The sequence below is a fragment of the Apodemus sylvaticus genome, chromosome 14 (assembly GCF_947179515.1).
Source record: "Apodemus sylvaticus chromosome 14, mApoSyl1.1, whole genome shotgun sequence".
Classification (NCBI taxonomy): Eukaryota; Metazoa; Chordata; class Mammalia; order Rodentia; family Muridae; genus Apodemus; species Apodemus sylvaticus.
This window is the reverse complement of record NC_067485.1, coordinates 28,802,911-28,821,503: the sequence shown is the minus strand read 5'-3', so window position 1 is coordinate 28,821,503 and position 18,593 is coordinate 28,802,911. Positions and strand designations below refer to the sequence as shown.

At 47.2% G+C, this 18,593-nt stretch overlaps 1 protein-coding gene across 1 annotated transcript in view; it reads left to right on the top strand.

The window, feature by feature from the left end:
• The first annotated feature begins 220 nt into the window (after positions 1–220).
• The window catches only part of Bmp6 (bone morphogenetic protein 6), a 158,221-nt gene continuing 139,848 nt past the window's right edge, over positions 221–18,593 (top strand). The window contains exon 1 of the mRNA XM_052157612.1: positions 221–1,737. Coding sequence (XP_052013572.1) covers positions 1,095–1,737 — 643 coding nt within the window. The 5' untranslated portion in view covers positions 221–1,094. The remainder of the gene's footprint in view (positions 1,738–18,593) is intronic.

Genomic DNA, 18,593 nt, shown 5'->3' with positions numbered 1-18,593 from the left:
AGGTCGTGGTCGAATCTTTCTTCCTAGCAATGACCTCGTTGCCTTTCTTACCCGCCCAAGCAACTCCTGATGCCTCCAAGAATTCTGCTTGCTAGAAACCTACGCTAGGCAGAGGCAAGGCCTTGGGAGAAGGGAGGGTGAAAGAAGGGGGTGGGCCTATGTAAATAGCCCGCAAGAGTCACCTCTCCATTGGCTGGTAGCCTGTCCATTACCGAATAGGGCAGGGCGTTCCTGGGCTTGAGTGCGGTACCTGAGCTAGAAGCGCAGCAGAAAGCCCACGTTGGCGGCGGCCAGGAGCGCGCAGCGCGCAGAGGCGGGAGACTGCGAATTCCCGAGCCGACGCTGCTGCCTGTGTTCCGCGTTCGGCTCCTCGCCTCTCTCATCGCCTCGGAGAGCGGGATCCTCCGGGAACCCGAGAGACTGCCGAGAGGAAAGCTAGATCGTGGCCGCCTCCACTTGGGGAGGCGCGCGGAGATTCCGAGGGGGAGCGACGGTGCCCGAGCGCGGAGGGGCGCTGAGTTTCGGGCCAGAGGGAAGTTAAAAGCGGCGCAGAGAAAATTGTCTTTTTAGGACGCGGGGTCGCCACAACCCGCGACCCGCAGGGGAGTAAACTTCACGAGATTGTCCTACAAGTCAGGAGAGGAGTGCGCGGAGATGGTGCCTGGTGTCGCCCCCATCTCTTGATCTGTCGTCTCCGGTCACCCCTCGGCCAGCCTCCTGCGAGGGCTCAGGGCAAGCGCATGTGTGCAGACTGCGAGTGACCGTGCGGTGACCCACCCAGGGACGCCGGCTGCAGCGCAGTCCTGCCTAGGACACACCTGGCTCAGCCCGTGCGCCTCCAGAGACCTGCGGGAGAGTGGGGGTTCGGGGGGGGGGATCCTGGCCGTCGCCCCGTCGTCTCTTCTCCGCCCGGGCTTCTGGGGGACGCCGCGGATGACCATGAGAGATAAGGACTGAGTGCCAGGACCGGGAAGAGAGCCCGCCGAGAGGTGGCGGGGGCTGCCCACTCCAAGGGCCACAGCCGCCGCGCTCCGGCTTCTCTCCGCCGCTCGACGCCTCCCGGGATCTGCGGGGGCAGCCGGGCCCGGGCGGCGATGCCCGGGCTGGGGCGGAGGGCGCAGTGGCTGTGCTGGTGGTGGGGGTTGCTGTGCAGCTGCGGCCCCCCGCCACTGCGACCCCCTCTGCCGGTAGCCGCGGCCGCCGCCGGGGGGCAGCTGCTGGGAGCCGGCGGGAGCCCGGGGCGCGCCGAGCAGCCGCCGCCACAGTCCTCATCTCCGGGCTTCCTCTATCGGCGGCTCAAGACTCACGAGAAGCGGGAGATGCAAAAGGAGATCCTGTCGGTGCTGGGACTCCCGCACAGGCCGCGGCCCCTGCACGGTCTCCAGCAGCCTCAGCCCCCGGTGATCCCGCAGCAGCAGCAGCAGACAGCCCGCGGCGAGGAGCCCCCTCCAGGGCGGCTGAAGTCCGCTCCGCTCTTCATGCTGGATCTCTACAACGCCCTGTCCAATGACGACGAAGAGGATGGAGCGTCGGAGGGTGAGGGGCAGGAGCCCGGGTCCCACGGAAGGGTCAGCTCGTCCCAGCTCAGACAGCCATCTCCCGGCGCTGCACACTCCTTGACCCGCAAGAGCCTGCTGGCCCCAGGACCCGGCGGTGGCGGTGCGTCCCCCTTGACCAGCGCACAGGACAGCGCTTTCCTCAACGACGCGGACATGGTCATGAGCTTTGTGAACCTGGGTAAGGATTTTTTTGGGGGCGATGGGGGGGGGGGTAACATCGCACGGAGGACGGATCCCTCCTCTGCAGTCTCCTGGGTTCAGGTGGTGGGAAGGGGGTGGAGGAGCGCGCGCGCGCGGCGGGGATGTGGGACAGCTGGTGCTCCTGACACCTGCGCAGCCGAGTGCTTGCCTGCGCTGCGCTGCGCTGCAGTGGGAGGGGCTGGAGCGCCCAGGGGTGCCCGCGGAGGGTGTCTTCTTCGGGGGAGCGCAGAACTCTTTTCCCCTGTATTCTTATAGCCCTGACGAGCTCGGGCAACCCCAACTCAAGTGAGTTTGACCAACTTAAGTGAGATAAGGCCCTGCACACTCTTTGCCCTCTGAACTGTCCTCTGCCCCCCTGTACGTTTGGAGAGCCACTTTACCCATATGGACCGTCAGGGAGTCCACCAGTATTTGAGAACGCTGAGAACCCGATCTGAATGCTTTAGAGAAACTCACAGGTGTTGAGGAAGGACGGCTTTGGTGCCTTAGGAAGGTCCCACAGGACCTTGGAAGGTGTGCCAGTCCCAGCCAGGCGGGGCTTGCGTCAGTGTGGGGCGAGATTCCAGCGCAATTGGGGTAATCCACCCAGAGCCTGCGCTCTCATGCCCTTGGCCATTGTCCCAAAAGGTTGACCCTTTAATCAATGCTGTCCAAGCTCCTGGAGGGAGAGAAAGGGTGCGGGGGAGGGGGGGACTAAGGGGGTAGGGGCCAGGGTTGGCCGTTGAGCTCTACGAACTCCGTTGCCAGGCAACAGAATGGAAAGTCGAGGGCGGCTAAATTGGGCTCTGCCACTAATGTTCTGTGGCATACCCGGACAGAGTCACGGCCCCCTGCCCCCCCTCCACCGAAGTTTTCTCCCATCTGTAAACAGAAAAGCGAGGTGGGGCAAGGAAGACTGCCTAGTCAGTGCTTCCATCCTTGTTTGCTTTTATTCGTGAACTTAGTATAATAGTCAAGGATATAGGAAGCACATCCCCAGTGGGTAGACCTGGGAAATAGACACACCCAGAGTGGCTGTAGTCGCTCCTGGCTTCTGTGGGCTTTCGCCCCCCCTGGGAAGACCCATACCTGTGCGCAGACCTCAGAATGGGTTAGCATGCGCTTGCCAAAAGGCCTGTCAGAGCCATCCATCATTTTCAAGCCAGGAGCAATGACCCAGTGTTAAGTATGAGTTCTTAGTGAGTGTATCTAGGGTTCGAGGTAGAGCCGGGTGTGAGGAAGGAAAACACGATGTAGAGTAGCAAGCTAGTGGTGCAGGGAAGTGTGGGGAGGCAGAGCGACCAGTATCCAAGCAGTGCTGAAATCCTCCTGGGAAACTCATGCAACCGAATCTCACAGGGAATGGAGGCCCAGGGCCTGCCAGCCCAGCTACATGCACCACCAGGGGATCTGATTGGACCAGAATTCTCACAGTGTGTGGGGATGGAGTTCAAGGCTGAGCTACCTCCAGGAAGCCTTCTAAGGAAATTGTCTCTCATGCCACTCAGCGAAACTTGGTGGTGCTGGGGTGGTCAGGGCTTCAGAAGAGCAGGGTTGTTCTTACATGGGCTGATTCTTTGGATTTCCTAGGCCTCAGCCCTGGCTGACCTTAGTGTCACTTTGGGCCTATAAAGTGCAAGGGTGCTAGGGCTGGCCCTCCTCAGACCCAGAGATTGGCAGAATGCTCAGACAGATTTTTATTTTTTGAAAGTTCCTCTATTTTTTTTTTTTTTTTGCTTTTTGTTTTTTTAAGTGTGTTACCATGATGAAGATGTCTGAAGGAAATCATCATTTATCATCTCTGGAAGAAAAAAACAAAAAACCAAAAACAAAAACCAAAAAAAAAAAAAAAAAAAACCAAAACACAACAAAACAAAACCCTAAACCCGAAGCCTTCTGAATGCTGTGGTGCATTAGAATAATCTGTGGGCTCTAGGAATCCCGGGTGGCACTCCGTTTCAGTTCAGTCAGCATGTGGCGGTTTGGGCAGAGTTCAGAAACAGTATTTTTTTGAAACACTTTTTTTAAAAGTGCTGCCCCAATGATTTATGGGTGCAGAAACCATTGTTTTTGATGGTAATTCAAATGTAAAGATCTGGTCTGAAGCAGATTTGTGTGTGTGTGGGGGGGGGGTGTGGGTGTGTATGTGGTGACTTTCATATTCCTCTCTTCCCTTGCTTTTTCTGACCTTCTGTGGTCTACAAGTGCACACAGCTTCTGAGTCACACTGTTTGAAGGTGGTTGCCAACTCATTTTGTTATGGCTATATAGTTTAGCATCCTATCTCCCCAGATATGCTTTTAACTCCTCTCCTCCCTCCATCCGTCCCTCCCTCCCTCCCTCTCTTCCTCTCTCCCTCCACCCTCCCCCTTTTCTCCCTCCCTCTCTTTCTCCCTCCCTTCCTCTTTCCCTCTCTCCAACTTCTGGGCTTCCCTCTCCCTCTCCCTCCACCCTTCTTCCCTCTACCTTCCCTCTCTTTCTCCACCCTCTCTTTCTCTCCCTGACTCCTCCCTCCCCTCCCCTCTCCCCCCACTGGTCATTCTTTCCCCTTCCCTCCCCTCCCCTCCCCTATCCTCCCCTCCCCTTCTATCCCATCTTAACTTTTTGGGACATGCCTATGCTATGTCACCCAAGATGCATCAGAGCTGGAAACCTTCCTGCCTAAAATTCCAGAGTACTGGAAGTACAGGCGCACAAGGTCATATGTGACTTTTATTTTTCATAAATGATCTTTAAAGACTGAAAGTTCCCAGGGAGCACAGCGGTAGGACAAGTGGATTTCTAGACAGGCAGGCTGACATGGAACTGGGTGAGATGACTCTTTGTCTCATCTGAGTCCTCTCTGTGTCATCGTGGGGCTTCCTGCAGCTACCCTTCATGCAGGTCCAGTTCTGGGCTCCGTGCGGGAGAAAGGGGAAAACCTCGTTTAGGTAGATGGAATTCAAGCAGTAAGCATTGCCACCTGCCAGGAAAAGCAGTGGTGGTCATCTTAATCCCATGTAGCAGTGGGAAAGACAGATTCCACCAGAGACTAGAATGTGATAAAATCTGATGCCCGTGGCTGTGAATGTAAGTGTGGATGCTCTGAGAATGTTAGGAGAATGCTGCACATTTTCTCATCAGTGTCAGTGTCATGTTGACTGAGGTAGTAGTACGTGGCTCATCTACTAAAGAACCTATGGAAAGATAAATCTTACCACCACCGTGTGTGTACAATGTCCACTGTGCTGAGGTTACACATTAAAGGCGTAAGGGAAATCTACCCGTCCCTGTTAGACATGCCTCTTCCCAAGGACTAGAGGAATAATTTGCTCACGAAATACATTTGAAACACCCTAGCTTTGTCAGCCAGCCTGACTATCAGGAAGTATGAATCAACAGGACGAAGCTCTCCTAGCTCGAGCGCTGGTCATTCAGTCCAGCTCATTGCTGTTGATAGCGCCTGTTTAAAAACCCTGTCTTGGAAACAGGCTGAGACATACAGGGCTGTCTGCTCTTGATGCAGTGTGTCAGCCGAGTGCCTGGGTGAGCTTGAATTAGGGTCACAGATGTCATTTGCTATTTGTTTTTTTTTCTACTGCTCAAAATGTCTTGACAGTCTACTAAGCAAGCCTGCCAATTTGGTGACCTTGGAGTGATATCTTGATATGTTCTTTAGGTGTTAGGTTAGAATTCTACCCTCCTACAAACACCTTTGTATTATATGCCCCATTCTCTTCTTATCAGCACAGCGCCCTGGTCCTTTCCTTCCTTGTGCTGATCACACGGAATTTCTCTCTTTGCCTGAGTCTGTTTTTAAAATTGCTTACTCATTGTGCATGCACTGTTGAGGATGTCAGCCTTCAAAGGCTGGCATCGCATGGATCCACCACGGTGGCCTAACAAAATGCAGAACATGCTGACCCCCCCCCTTCAAAAAGATTGCACTAACAAAAATATAAATGATAACCTATATTTTAAATTCCCACTCATCTGCGAGTTCTGATTCTTTAGAAAAGAAAGTTCTTGACTCCTGTTTATTGCAAAATGCCTGGAGATATTTAGGATACTGGCTTGAGGCATTTCATGTAAATGTTTTATTAATAGGTCTTTTAAAAGTTATCCACTCGTGTATTAATTTGTAATATCTTTCCGTTTGTGAGAGGAGAAACAATGCCTCTTTAAATCTCCACATTTCAGGCTTATCTTGAATTAATAAGGTGTTGATCTTCAGATGCAAGGATTAAATGAAATAAAAGGCCCACATCATGCATGGAGAAAGGGAATCAGTAAGTGTTAGTACAAGGAACAAGTAACTTATTGTACTGAAAATATTGGCAATCTTCTCAACAGAATTCCTCTTGGGAAACATAAATTAGAAGAAAAATGGAATACTCCCTGCTTGTATCTGTAACCAGAGACGCTGTACTGCCTTTCTCTTATAAACAGAGGATCAGTACCCAAAGCTTTTCCTTTGGGCTGCTTGCACTTATCGAGAAGTTATTTATTTATTATTTATTTATTTATTTTGTAACAGAAAATAAATTTGTTGCCTGTAAGCTATCCTCATTGAAAGGGGCCAGGAGAATCTGAAAGAGTGTAGTCCAGGGAAGAGGTAGATGTTTCCTCCTGAGAGTTTTAAATGTGAAATCCAGTGGCTTTTCAACCAAGAAGCTGGACAGAGTGTTCTTCAGCTGAGATCAAAGGGCAAGAAGATACCATTGTTTGGCCCTCAGATGCTGCTTCCTCTGGTTGTCTGCCTAAGAATGGGTATGAAATCCTTTTTTTAAATGTGCTGAGTCATGCTTAGTTCCTCTGTTTAAGCTTGCCTCTGATTAGCCTGGAGAAGGCGTTTCCCAGACTGTGGGAATCTCTGTGTCAAGTGAGGAAAAGGTGGGTCTCAGTATCTTCTTTACAAGTCATCACGGTGTTTCATCTGTGTGTCTTCAGAGTCCAGCTGCTTTATAGATTTCATTTTCTAGGACTGGGAATAGAACTCAGGGCCCAAAAGTTGCTAAGCCCACACTCAGCCATCGACCTACACCCAGCCCCAAAGCAGTGTGCTGCATATGAACGTGGGGGAAAGCTTCGAATATCAAGAATAGTGGAAGGAATTCTCATAACAATCAATGTGTCTCACCCTGGGCTTACTGAAGAAAGTGGAGGTAGGGAAGTGGAGGGTGAGTCCCATTTGGGATAAATTTGCCCAGATCAGTTGTGTGCTCTGCTTCCCAGCCAAATCGCAAGAGGCACTATTCTAGGGAATGCATATTTCATAATTTGATAGAACTTTATTGAGTTTTTTAAAAATATTCATTCTGAACTCCACCCCCTTGCTTTCTCTGTTTTCTGTTTCACCTTCATTGGTTTCCAGCAATGAAAGAAAGTAGGCAGTATTTTAATGAGGTAATTTTGTTTCTGATTAGAAGCTGTGGCAAGTATCTACTTGAAAGCAGTAGAAATCAGAGCAGTGGAAATCAATACAGGAGGAGGATGCTAGTAGTTAATTTACAAGGGCCAGAGCATGTAAACAGCTGTTACCCATTAACTTACACACTAACTGTCCCACCCTCTAGAGCCTGCAGGATAGCCCACACGTGCCTGCAATCCAGCCCAGCTTCCCTGGCCACGGGCTGTCACCCAGGAGTTGAGGAGGGGAATGGCTGGGGTTGGTGTCTTTCTTTTGTGTCACTATCAAAGTGCTAGTGTCTGTCCTCGTTGGCCCTGTCTTACCACCCAGACAGCTCAGTTAATCGAATTCTCTCACACTGTCCTCAAACCCTCAGTTGCCAGAGATACTCACCTGTGGCCTATCTCCTGGCCACATGGTATTCTGGAGTCAGAAAACAAATGCAGCCTCACCTGGAACCAGAGAGAAAAGTAACAATTGTATTAAGAGGGGGAGGGGAAACGAGCATTTTAGTGAAACTCAGTTACTAAGTAACTAGTGCCATTAAACTCTCGGTGTCTGAACTTGTCAGAAATTCCCAGAGCCTAAGTTCTACCAGCCCATCTTTTACTATTAACATTAGAAATTAACAAAGTGTGTGGCTTTTATTTTTCTATTGATTGATGTTTGTTTGAGAAAGCATCCTGCTATGGAGGCCATTCTGCCCTCAAACTCAGAATCCTGTCTCTGCTTCCTGATTGCTGAGATCACAAACACTTGCCACTACACTTATATAGTAATAGTAGTAGTAATAATACTAATAATAATGATAATAATAATTAACAATAACAGTTATTCGCTGACATTTATAGATATTTAAATTAGTTACATGTTGTGAAGATATTCTCTAAGATGTTTGTTTAATGTGAATAGATAGTCTCCTAGCATCTTGTGACTAAAGTTAGGATCCACAGCCTGGTTTGGAACACATTTACAGCGTGGTTTTTCTGAAGAAGCAGGCCTTGCAACAGATAACCGGCTCTGAGCTTATTGATTTACCTAGTGTGGGATTTATTGGTGAATTACCATTAAACCGAGGAATTCAGAACTTGGAAAGTTCTCACATACCTCCTGGCCTCCCATGTTGAAAGTTTCGTTTGTTAGATGTAGTCAGCACCACTACTTCTACTGTTTGGTTCTAGACAACATAAGTTAAGGGGGAATCCCTAGACCCAAGAAGCCATTCTTAGTGTGTTGGAACAGTATAGCTGAGGGCAGAGAGACAAAATAATTTGGAAATAGCAAAGCATCCTGAAACACTTCCAGCTAAGATGAGAGGGAGGCACAGATCTAATTTTTTCTGGAATTTTTTTTCATGGCTAGTAACATTTTCCCCTGGAACTGTTTTTTTTTTTCCTGAAAATGCTAAGTGTGTCTATAAATATGTCTTGTTTGGTATGCTGCAGGACTGTTGACCCCACAAAGAATTGTTTTCCCCCAGAAACTGAATTGAAAACCATGCTGCCCTGAGCAGCATTGTTCGACTGATAGGCACCAGGCGATCGTCTTCCTGCCCTTCCCAGCCCCATTATTCCCAGAGCAGGCCCATAATGGAGATGGTATCTAAATGACATCAGGTAATTTCTTGATATTTCCCCACAGTCTTGTTATCACACAATCCCAGATGACTGGGTTGAAGAATCTCCTTGAAATATTTTTTGCAGAGAGGGGCTTTTGGTTCTGAGAGGGAACACGCCTTCCTGACTTTCAAGTTCACTGGCATACGCCCTTGACAGCGACCAGTCGTGCTAGATAGATCTCGTGGGACTGTCCTAGGACTGACCTGCCTGTGCTCACCAGTGCCGACTTTACGCTCAGATTGTGTTCTCATCATTGGGAGTGTTGCCTGGGAGGAGGAGAGTGGACTGAGGACAGACGGGGACCGAGGACAGACAGGGACCGGGTCCTTTGAGGACCCACTGGGACCTGACGCTGACGTTTGCTCTCCACTGTGGTCCTGATATCACTCCTGCCATTTTACCCTTTCACCTTGCCCAGAATGTGACTTCCAACTTGAAACATCTGCGCCTGTTGATTGTTGTTCCTGTGTTTACAGTCTTGTTGGTTTCCTGTTCATGAACGTGGGCTGGGAAAAATATTCCGACTTGAGTCTCTGAAGAGGAGGAGCTTAGCTCTATCACTGGTACAAACTGTCTGTGCGGATGAGGCCGGGGGATATTTTTTTTACAAAATTGGCTTTGCTTATTCTCCAAGACTCGTTATTTTCCCTCTCTTTTGAAAAAGTCTGTGAATTGCATTTAAATTATCCAAAGGGCTGGCTTTTTTTTCCAGCTACAAAAATGACAATTTTTTACATGGCTTAATTTTTCTTCCAGATTTTATTTGTACTTTCCTATATCAGAGTATTTTAACAACAGAGGCAGTGTGCTAAAAAGAATCTCTCTCTGTGTGTGTGTGAGAGAGAGAGAGAGAGAGAAAGAGAGAGAGAGAGAGAGAGAGAGAGAGAGAATGTGTGTATGTGTATTTAGAGAAGTTTTAGTTTCATAACAAAATTGAGCAGAAAGGTCCAGAAATTTCCTATGCATCCCTTCCCCCACCATAAGCACACATCTTTCCATGAGCATCCCTCGTCAGGAGGGGTCTGTCCGTTATCTTAGAGGACACAGCATTGTTAGGCAGCACCCAAAGCTTCCATTTGGGTTCATCCCTGTGGTGTACATCCTATGAGTTTGGGCAAATGTATAATGTGTAGTTACATCATAGTGTCACATAGAATAGTGTTACACATTGCCCTCTATGGAAAAGCTGCCTCATTTGATGGGGAAGAAAATGCTGTAGATATATTCATAATCAAAACATGCTGTTTGGGAGAACGAAGAATAAAACACAATTGTTGAGGACTACTTTGTCTTCATTGTTCCATCCTGGCCTTGTATAAAAACTCTTTGATTGTGTATGACAATGTGGGTCTCAGTAGTGTTTTAACGTGTCGTCAACAAACCTATCAGAAATCTTTTCTTCCTTTTTTTTTTTTTTTTAAAGTCTAGGAGCTATTTCTCTCCCCCTTCTGCATACTTGAGCTGAGGTGTCTGTCACCATAGTACCTAGACAATCCCTCAGGCAGAGGGAGACGTAAGTGATTAAATTTCTCCCTGGCTTGTGCTCTGTTTGATCCATGCTCGGCAGGATTTGAAGGAGTGAAATAGAGTCCTGAAGAATGAACAAGAATTATTGGAATTTGATGCTTGTAAACTATTGAAATCAGGGCTGGCTAGGGGAGGAGGGACATAGTTTTCCTTCCTTTCTGAAAATTTATATTAAATCAGTGTGACTTTGGGATTGAGAAACTTCTCTCTAACCCCCCCTCCCCCAAACAAAACAAAACAAAACAAAACAAAACAAAGCCATACTGGACCTAGAGGGGTGACCATAGCCTACCTTAGGAGAAACTACTTAGGCTGTAGTAAATCTAATTGAGACTCCATAAATCTTGATGGCTTTGTAAACAATACATTGAGTAGGGTTTTTGGGTTTTTTGTTTTGTTTTGTTTTTTGTTTTTTTTCCTCTGAGGAAGGGCTGTCCAGATTACTAGGACTAAGGAACATGGGAGCCCTAAAGAGTGGCACTGAATTCAATGTAGTTTGTCTGGGATTTTTCAGGAGTTTGAGTATTCTTTTATAGGCAGGGATATTTTCTCATGAAATTATAGCTAAATTACCTATCCCTTATTTCCTGTTTTGCCTCCCACCTGCATTGAGGAGACCTCTCAAAATAAGGAAGTACTTGGGGGATATGGTTGTATAGTTAGATTCAAGGAATTCACCTGCAGTTCTCTAACATGTGACTTAGGGTGTGTTCTGGGTGATAGGGTAGATACTTAATTAGAAAAAATGATTGTGGGGCAAATTGTAAAAAGGTGGTGGGGTATTTTATTATCCCTTAGTTATATTGTCTGCTTAACAAAAGCTATTTGTCTCTATTATTACATAAAGAAGTGAATCATTGGTGTAAATATGATAACATCATGGCCAGGATGCAGGTGAAATGCAGTAGAATTTAGTTTTCTGTCTGTCTGTCTGTCTGTCTGTCTGTCTCTCTCTCTCTCTCTCTCTCTCTCTCTCTCTATTTTTGTACTTTGTTTCATGTAACCTAGGCTGGTCTTGAGCTTGATATATACCGGACGATGATCTTATACTCCCAACCTTGCTGCCTCAGTCTCCGGAGTGTTGGAGTTACAGCTGTGTCCTACCATGCCCAACTCCCTCGTCCTCTTTCTCTCCATCAATAGCACTGGCAACTTCATTGCCTTTATTCTCACTGTAATGCATGCCCTTCCTGCCATAGTTTTGGTGCATTTACCGTTGACCCAGTAGAGCAGGTGACACACATTTCCATAGAGCTTTGCAAGTCACTGCGGACTATCACAGTTAAAGTCGTTGGTTTCTTCATGATGGTGGTTGTGATCATAAAAAGAGAAATAGGCATGAGAATATGTTCTATGGCCATGTGGGGGCAGGGGGTGCCCCAGTGGGCCCATGCACACACATGATGGGTATAGTATAGAACAGAGCTTATTCCTGACATGGGAAGGGGAATAAAGAGAGTAATAGAGGCAGAGAAAGGCAGAAGGGGAGAGTAGAGAAGTAGAGGCTGGCCATGACCATGTGAAGAGAGAAGGGGCACGGGAAGGGGAAGGGAAGAGCCCAGGAGGGCAAGAGAGAACAAGAGGGTAAGAGGATAAGAGAGAGAGGAGGGGCAAGAAACTCCTTTTATAGTGGGCCAGACCTGCCAGGCAGATGCTAAGTAATTGTGGGGAGGGGCATACCTGGCTGTTGCCAGGTAACTGTGGGGTGGAGCTTAGACAGAATCCTAACAGTGGTAAGGTACCTACAGTCTTGTTCTTACAGATTAGTAGAGCCCTTGGGTAAGACTTAGGAGCTTGAATTCTAGGCTTTATAGTATCCCCCTCCCCCTTTTTTTCTATCTTAATCAAGACACTTAACCAAATAATCTAAGGTTCTCTTCTTGCCTGTATAATTTGAATACTGGGCCAGATCAACATTTTCCAAAGAAGTATTTCATGGGATATCCCTTTTTCCAAAACAGTCTGCGTAAGGAAGATCATGGAAGTAATTAATGCTCCTCCTCCTGAAACGTATGTGCCCGTCAGGGTTGTGAAGCTGCGACCAGGCTAATGGGATCAGCCTACTCCCAGAGCCTGCCTTTGTTACATAACCCCTTGGGTCCAACCTGGGCTCTGCACTGCCATGCCTATCCTTGGTCTTTCCTAGTTATTATGGTAGAGGAGGACAGGGACCCCAGAAGCTTCAGGTCCAGTGGCCCATGCCCTTCTGGGACTTTAGTTCTGAGTAAGCTACCTTGCTCCCCCCCTTGCATAGGTGCCCTCTGGGCTTTCTTTCCTCCTCCTAGAGGAAGTGGCTTCCCACTGTTGCTTGTCTCTGGTCAGTGCCGTTCCTTGACCTGTGCCTGTGCTGTGTCTGAGCTGCCTACTGCTGGGAAGAGACACCGTGAACGCGGCAACTCTTATCAAGGGAAACCTTTACCTGGGGCTGCTTACAGGGTTAGAGGTTTAATCCATTATGGTCATGGGCAGGCAGCAGGAAGAGACTAAAACACTACCTCCAACAAGGCCACACCTCCTAGTAGTGCCACTTGTGATGGATCTTTGGGAGTCATTTTCTTTCAAACCGCTATAATCCCCCTTGATGGAAACTAGAAGCATTTGCTTTCCCTGGTTGGCCCCTGTGCTGGTCAGTTTTCTATTATTGTAACAAAATACCTCAAATAACTTAATAGAAAGGTGTGTGTGTGTGTGTGTGTGTGTGTGTAGCTTATATTTTCAGAGGTTTTGGTCTATGTTGACTTTGCTATTGTTTTGGGGTCTAAGAAGGTCAACCTGCCAAGGATGATATAGTAGTACAAAGCGACTTACTGTCTGGTGGGAAGGAGGGTGAGAGACGGGGAGTGGGGACTGAATGAGGGGACAAGTCCAGGATTAAAATACCCTTCTAAGATCCTACCCTTCTAAGATAGACCCTCAGGCTTTCTTCTTCTGATTACCCCCCTTTTTCAGTTTAGACCACCTTCCGATAGTTCATTCCATTATGAACCCTTCGGTTGATTAATCCTTTGCAGTAGCAAAATCATCCCTCAAATCTGTAGCACCAAGGACTTCTCAACAACCGCTTTGGGGTACAGTCCAGATTCCAACTCCAATGATCTTGTGTGAGTCCATTTCTGTTATTGTATCAGATACTTGAGACAAACTTTAGAGAGAACAGGTTTATCGCCACTCTGAAGGGTCAAATTCATGATTTCTCTTCCTTCCCTTTGGGTCCATGGTGAGGCAGCTCACTCTGATGGAAGCATGTGGCAGAGGAAACCTGCTCACCCCATTGCCAGAAGGCAAACAAGAGAGGATGAGGAAGGTCCTGTTAGCCCCTCGAATGTTGTTCTCCCACTGACCTAAAGCTTTCCCACCAGGCTCTGCCTCTTAAAGGTTCTACCATCTTCCAACAGCTCTAAGCTGAAGACTACATACCTCTAAAGCATAGGCTATTGGAAACATTTTAGTTCTAAGCTATTATACTAGTGGCTTTTCTTAAAAAGAAAACCTGTGTGTGTGTGTGTGTGTGTGTGTGTGCGCGCGCGCACGCACGCGCGCGCAAGAGGGACCTTGCATATGCCATGGTTCACGTGTAGAGCTCAGAGGCTAACTCCATCTTTCAGGCCGACTAGGTAGATTTTGAGAACCTTATTTTTATCCCTATCATAAGAGCAACAGAATTGCAGACATGTGCTACCATATCTGGCTCTATACTGTATTTGGGGGAATCCCAGCTCAGGTCCTTGTAGTTGCACAGAGAGCCTTTCCCACTGACCCATCTCTTACGCTCCCCAGTGGCCCTTCATGACCTAGAATACAGTTAGAAATCCTAGACTAGCCTAGAACCCACCATGTTCTAGGGTTGTTCCCTAATATGTTCCCCTGAAATATTTTCCCTCCAAACAGCTCTACTGAGGTAGAGTCAATTCTAGCATAGACAATACTAGTGAAATTGTCACAAGAGTCATAGTCATGTGCTTTGAGTTACTCCAAATAGTTTTCTGCCTGAGGGCATGGAGTCACCAATCCCAACACACAAGAAGTGGCACTCAAAGGCCCATTCTTCATCTGCACCATCTCATTTGCTTTTATCTAGAGGATGTTAGCCGTTCATATGCGTGAAATGTGTTGAAGATACATGCGAATGGTTGTCTTAGATCAGAAAACTGTGGACTCTGGTCTGCATGGGATTGGGTTTGCGTGGGATCAAGTTGGCTCTTTGCAACTGTGTTTGGCCTTAGTCCAATATTTCACTTTTTCTATTTATGTTTGAAAATAGTGATAAAAGTAGGCACATTTCTTTTTTAAAATCTGAGAGCAAACATCTGGGGTACTTTGGGGTTGTTAGTGACCCTGTCAGCATCTTGTTTCTAAAGAGTCGAGTTTAAACGATTGGACCCTGCTGGAAAACAGCACAAAGATGCTTCTATGGGTTTCTGTTTTAAATTCGGGCAATTTAGGGAGGGCACAAGTCCAAAAACTTAAGAAAGCAGGCTCCAATCACCTCCCAACTTTCTCCCCATGCTCACCCTTCTCCCAGGGTCTGGAAGCACAAACAAGATACTCTTCCTTTTGGGTTCTGGGAGACAATATAAATATTGTATTTTGTTATGATGTTTTGCCGTACAGAATAGCTAATGCTACTTTTTATCCTATTATCTCAGCGAGGCTGAAATTTAGACTTGATTAGCTGCGCATATGAAGAGTAAGGCAAGAATTTGGAAGGCTTGAGAGAAAATGATACTCAAGGCAATGCTAACCAAACAACATTCAGTCCTGGTGTGAGTGAGTGAGTGTGTGTGTGTGTCTGTGTGTCTGTGTGTCTGTGTGTCTGTGTGTGAGGGTGTGTGTGTGTGAGTGTGTGTGTGTGTGTGTATGAGATGCATAGGGCAGAGACCAGAGGTGGTTGATGAGTGTTCTCTGTATTGCTTTCCTCTGCATTTATTTTTTTTTTAGAGGTCAGTTTTTCTTTTCTTTAATTTAAAATTTGAGGTGCTGGGGAAATCAAACCCAAGACCAAGAATGTGCCTGTCAAGGGCTCTGCCACCAAGCTGTGTCCCCAACTCTAACAAGTTTTTTTTTTTTTAAAACACAGAACATATATGAAGCTACAGCAGTATGAACTCTTAAGAAATATCTTAGAAAATCAGTCAAAACCAATACAAAGGTTATAATCTAGAAAACATGTCATTTGTTAAATAATTTATTAAAAATTGCATGGAATCAGTTAGCAATATAACCCTCCTTGGCAAAATCCGATAACTATACTCTGCTAATGGAGGTGAATCTGGCCATGGAGTTTGCTCTTTGGATGGAGACTTTTCTCTAGTCCGTCCTCGGATCATGGTCAATAGAATGCAAAGCCCAGTTATGTGGTTCTTAGATGTTCCAATCCAAAAGTTGGCCCTTAGACATGAAGGTTTTTTATTTCATGGTTGTGATGTAGCCTCAACCTTATTTTCTAAGTGTCTCTCACCAAGCCTGGAACTTGCTGTTCCCATTAGAGTGGCTGGTCTGAAGATCCACGTGTCCCTTCTCCACACTCCTGGTGTTGGAGATCTGAATTTTTGGTCCTCATGTTTGGGCAGCAATCACTTTGTCAACAGAGACATCTCTACAGCCATGTGCTTAGTTGGTGGTGGGGTGGGGGCAGAGTCTCTGTATTAGTGCTGGTCTTGATCTCATGATCCTTCTGCATTAGCCTCCCCAGTGTTGGGATTACAGACATGTGCCACCATGCCTGGTTCTTGTATTCATTTTAGAAGTTACTTGAGACCTTCTACCTTGCTTGCCATTCAGGGAGGCTGCATAGCTCTTGCAACCTAGTTTCTGTCTTAGTTCCTTTGCTGAAGTTACCTTATGCATGGCAACTAGTGACTGTCCCGAGTCCCCTTCTCCTGGAGGCCTGATGCATTGGGGCTCTGCTGTCTGTCTAGCCTGCTGCATTTTTGGCTATTTGTGAAACATGGCAAGATCCAGAAGGTTGACATTTGGCAGGAAAACCCCACAAGGGAGGGTAAGGTAGAGGAAGAATATCCCTGGGTTTTGGAGTGAAGAGAAATGGTCACCAGGTCCTGTGATGGTCAGACGTAGAGCTCTTGGGTGACCCACTGTAGAGGCTGTGCCAACCAATGTGTTTAGAAAACTGATGTCAGCAGCAGAGAGGTCTCCTTCCTTGCCTTAGGGTGAAGATAAGCGTATGATGAAGATGTTTCTTACCCTCCTCGACTGATCCATCTCTTCTAGGAATGACCCAAGCTACTTCTGTGTGAGAATCATACTACTTTGGTACAAGAATGGAGTCGTTTCTGTTTCACAGATAGTAAGAACTGATTGGTTTTCCTTCCCCCCCCAAAAAAAAATTCATGGAAAAAATGAATTACTAGAAGAGCGACTAGGAGAAGCCAAATGTGTACAATATCATCAAGCCTCAGTTCTGAATTATTAGATTCCATTCCTATAAGGTTATTAGTTAGATTGCCATTGAGCTGTCCACATTCTTTTTTTCAGATTTCATGACAGGCCAGTAACAGAGGGTTGGGAATGGTCACAGAGTCAGCAAGGTGGAGCTTCTCCTATCTGCCCCTGACCTGAGCCGTGGGGAGACTGTAGTTCTGCATCTCCTCTCTGCTCAGCAAACTCTTGGTGATGGGAGCCAAGTGTGGATTGAGAACTACAGCCTTCAGGTTTAAGTTTAATCTGCCCTCACTTCCATGTCCGGGAGGCTGCCAGCTCTGCTGTTTCTGATTCAGAAATCTCTCCCTCCCATCATCTGCCCATCCTCTCCCCATTGTTCCCCAAGTCCCCCAGATGAAGCCTTTATGATCCTTGGCCTGACTTCTGCCCTGGCCTCCCCGTTGCTAATCCACCCGGCATCCTCCCCAGCTCAGCTTTTCTGTAGCACAGATGTGATCTGTTTCTCCCCACATGGGCCCCCCACACCCCAGCACCTTCATTGGATCCTTATGGTCCACTGAAGGAAGCCAAAACCCTGGCTCCCCAGACCCCATCTGTTTCTCCTCCACTCACTGGTCTGTTTTTGCAAACCATCTCCTGTTCCCCCATTCTGCTCCGTGACATCACCCATTTACACTGCACACCTATCTGCCCTCATGCTCTTGGTCCCATCTGATTCTTTAAACCCAGCTCAGATGCCAACTTAGCTTGGGGGCATTTCTGAAGTCCGCACAATCCAAATGTCAGGATTCTTTAGGAGAACATCTGGGGTTAAAAGGAGGAGGATTTTCTTAGTGCAGGGAACCAGTGACTAGCGTTGAGATTTGGATTCCTGTTTGCGGGTGAGGAGCTGGCAGCCTGGCATTCTAGTCTCTGCCGCTCATCGGTGACATGAACTTGTCCCATTCCTTCATGACAAACTCCTCCGATGGCCATCTTCTAAGTTTTGTTTGTTTTGTGGTTGCCGGGGATCAATCTCAGGGCCTTGGGTATACCAGAGAAGTGCTCTACCACTGAGCTAAACCCACAGGCATTCTGTCCAAGTCTTCTTCGTCTTTGGCACGTCTCTCTTCCCACATAGTTAGCATGGTGGTGACTGAGTTGATACTGATGAACATTGATGAATAGGTCAGGCTCTCTAACAAAGCAGTGGTATATGCTGCTGTCTTTGTCTTTTCTCTCTTCACTAATAAAACCAAACTTTTTAATGGCAACATTGTAAGTTGAAAAGTGCTACCTATGTGCAGAGAGGGGACATGCTGGTTAGATTCTGTATACAGCAATTGCTATATTAAAAAAAAGAAGATGCCTCTCTTCAAGAACTGTCTACATGGTTGAAAAAATAAAAACAGTCTCCAGGAAGAAGAAATACTATTTTCCTTCCACTTGATATCATGATGACTTTAGTTAAGTATTCACAGGAGTCAGAAGTTGCCAACAGGTCTCACTTTAAATTGCTTGTGCCGGGCAGAAAGTTCGCATGCAAGCAGGCATGGCTGCCACAGGAGTAGATTCAATTACTTATCTTGTCAGCCTCAGCTTCAGGCTTGCTTGGCTTGTGTTGTGAAGGTGTTAGACATTCTGTTTACGAAAGGGCTTGAGGGGTGACATAGTGTCTATTGAAGCAGAGTTGCTTAGCTCTGCACTAGGCATCAGGGAACATTTAAAACCTGAAAACAGATCAAAGCCTTTGAACAAGGTTGAGATACCTCTACCCAGGGGAAGGGTGGTCTCTTGGCTGGGTGCCTGGAACAAACATGCATTATTGCCTCTGTGCTATTTCCAGACCATTGGTGAAAGGAATCGGGCAGAATTAGAGCTCACAGAAGCCAGTCTGGGGATAGCGCATGAGTGTGAATATGTCCGAATAGGTTGGAAAAA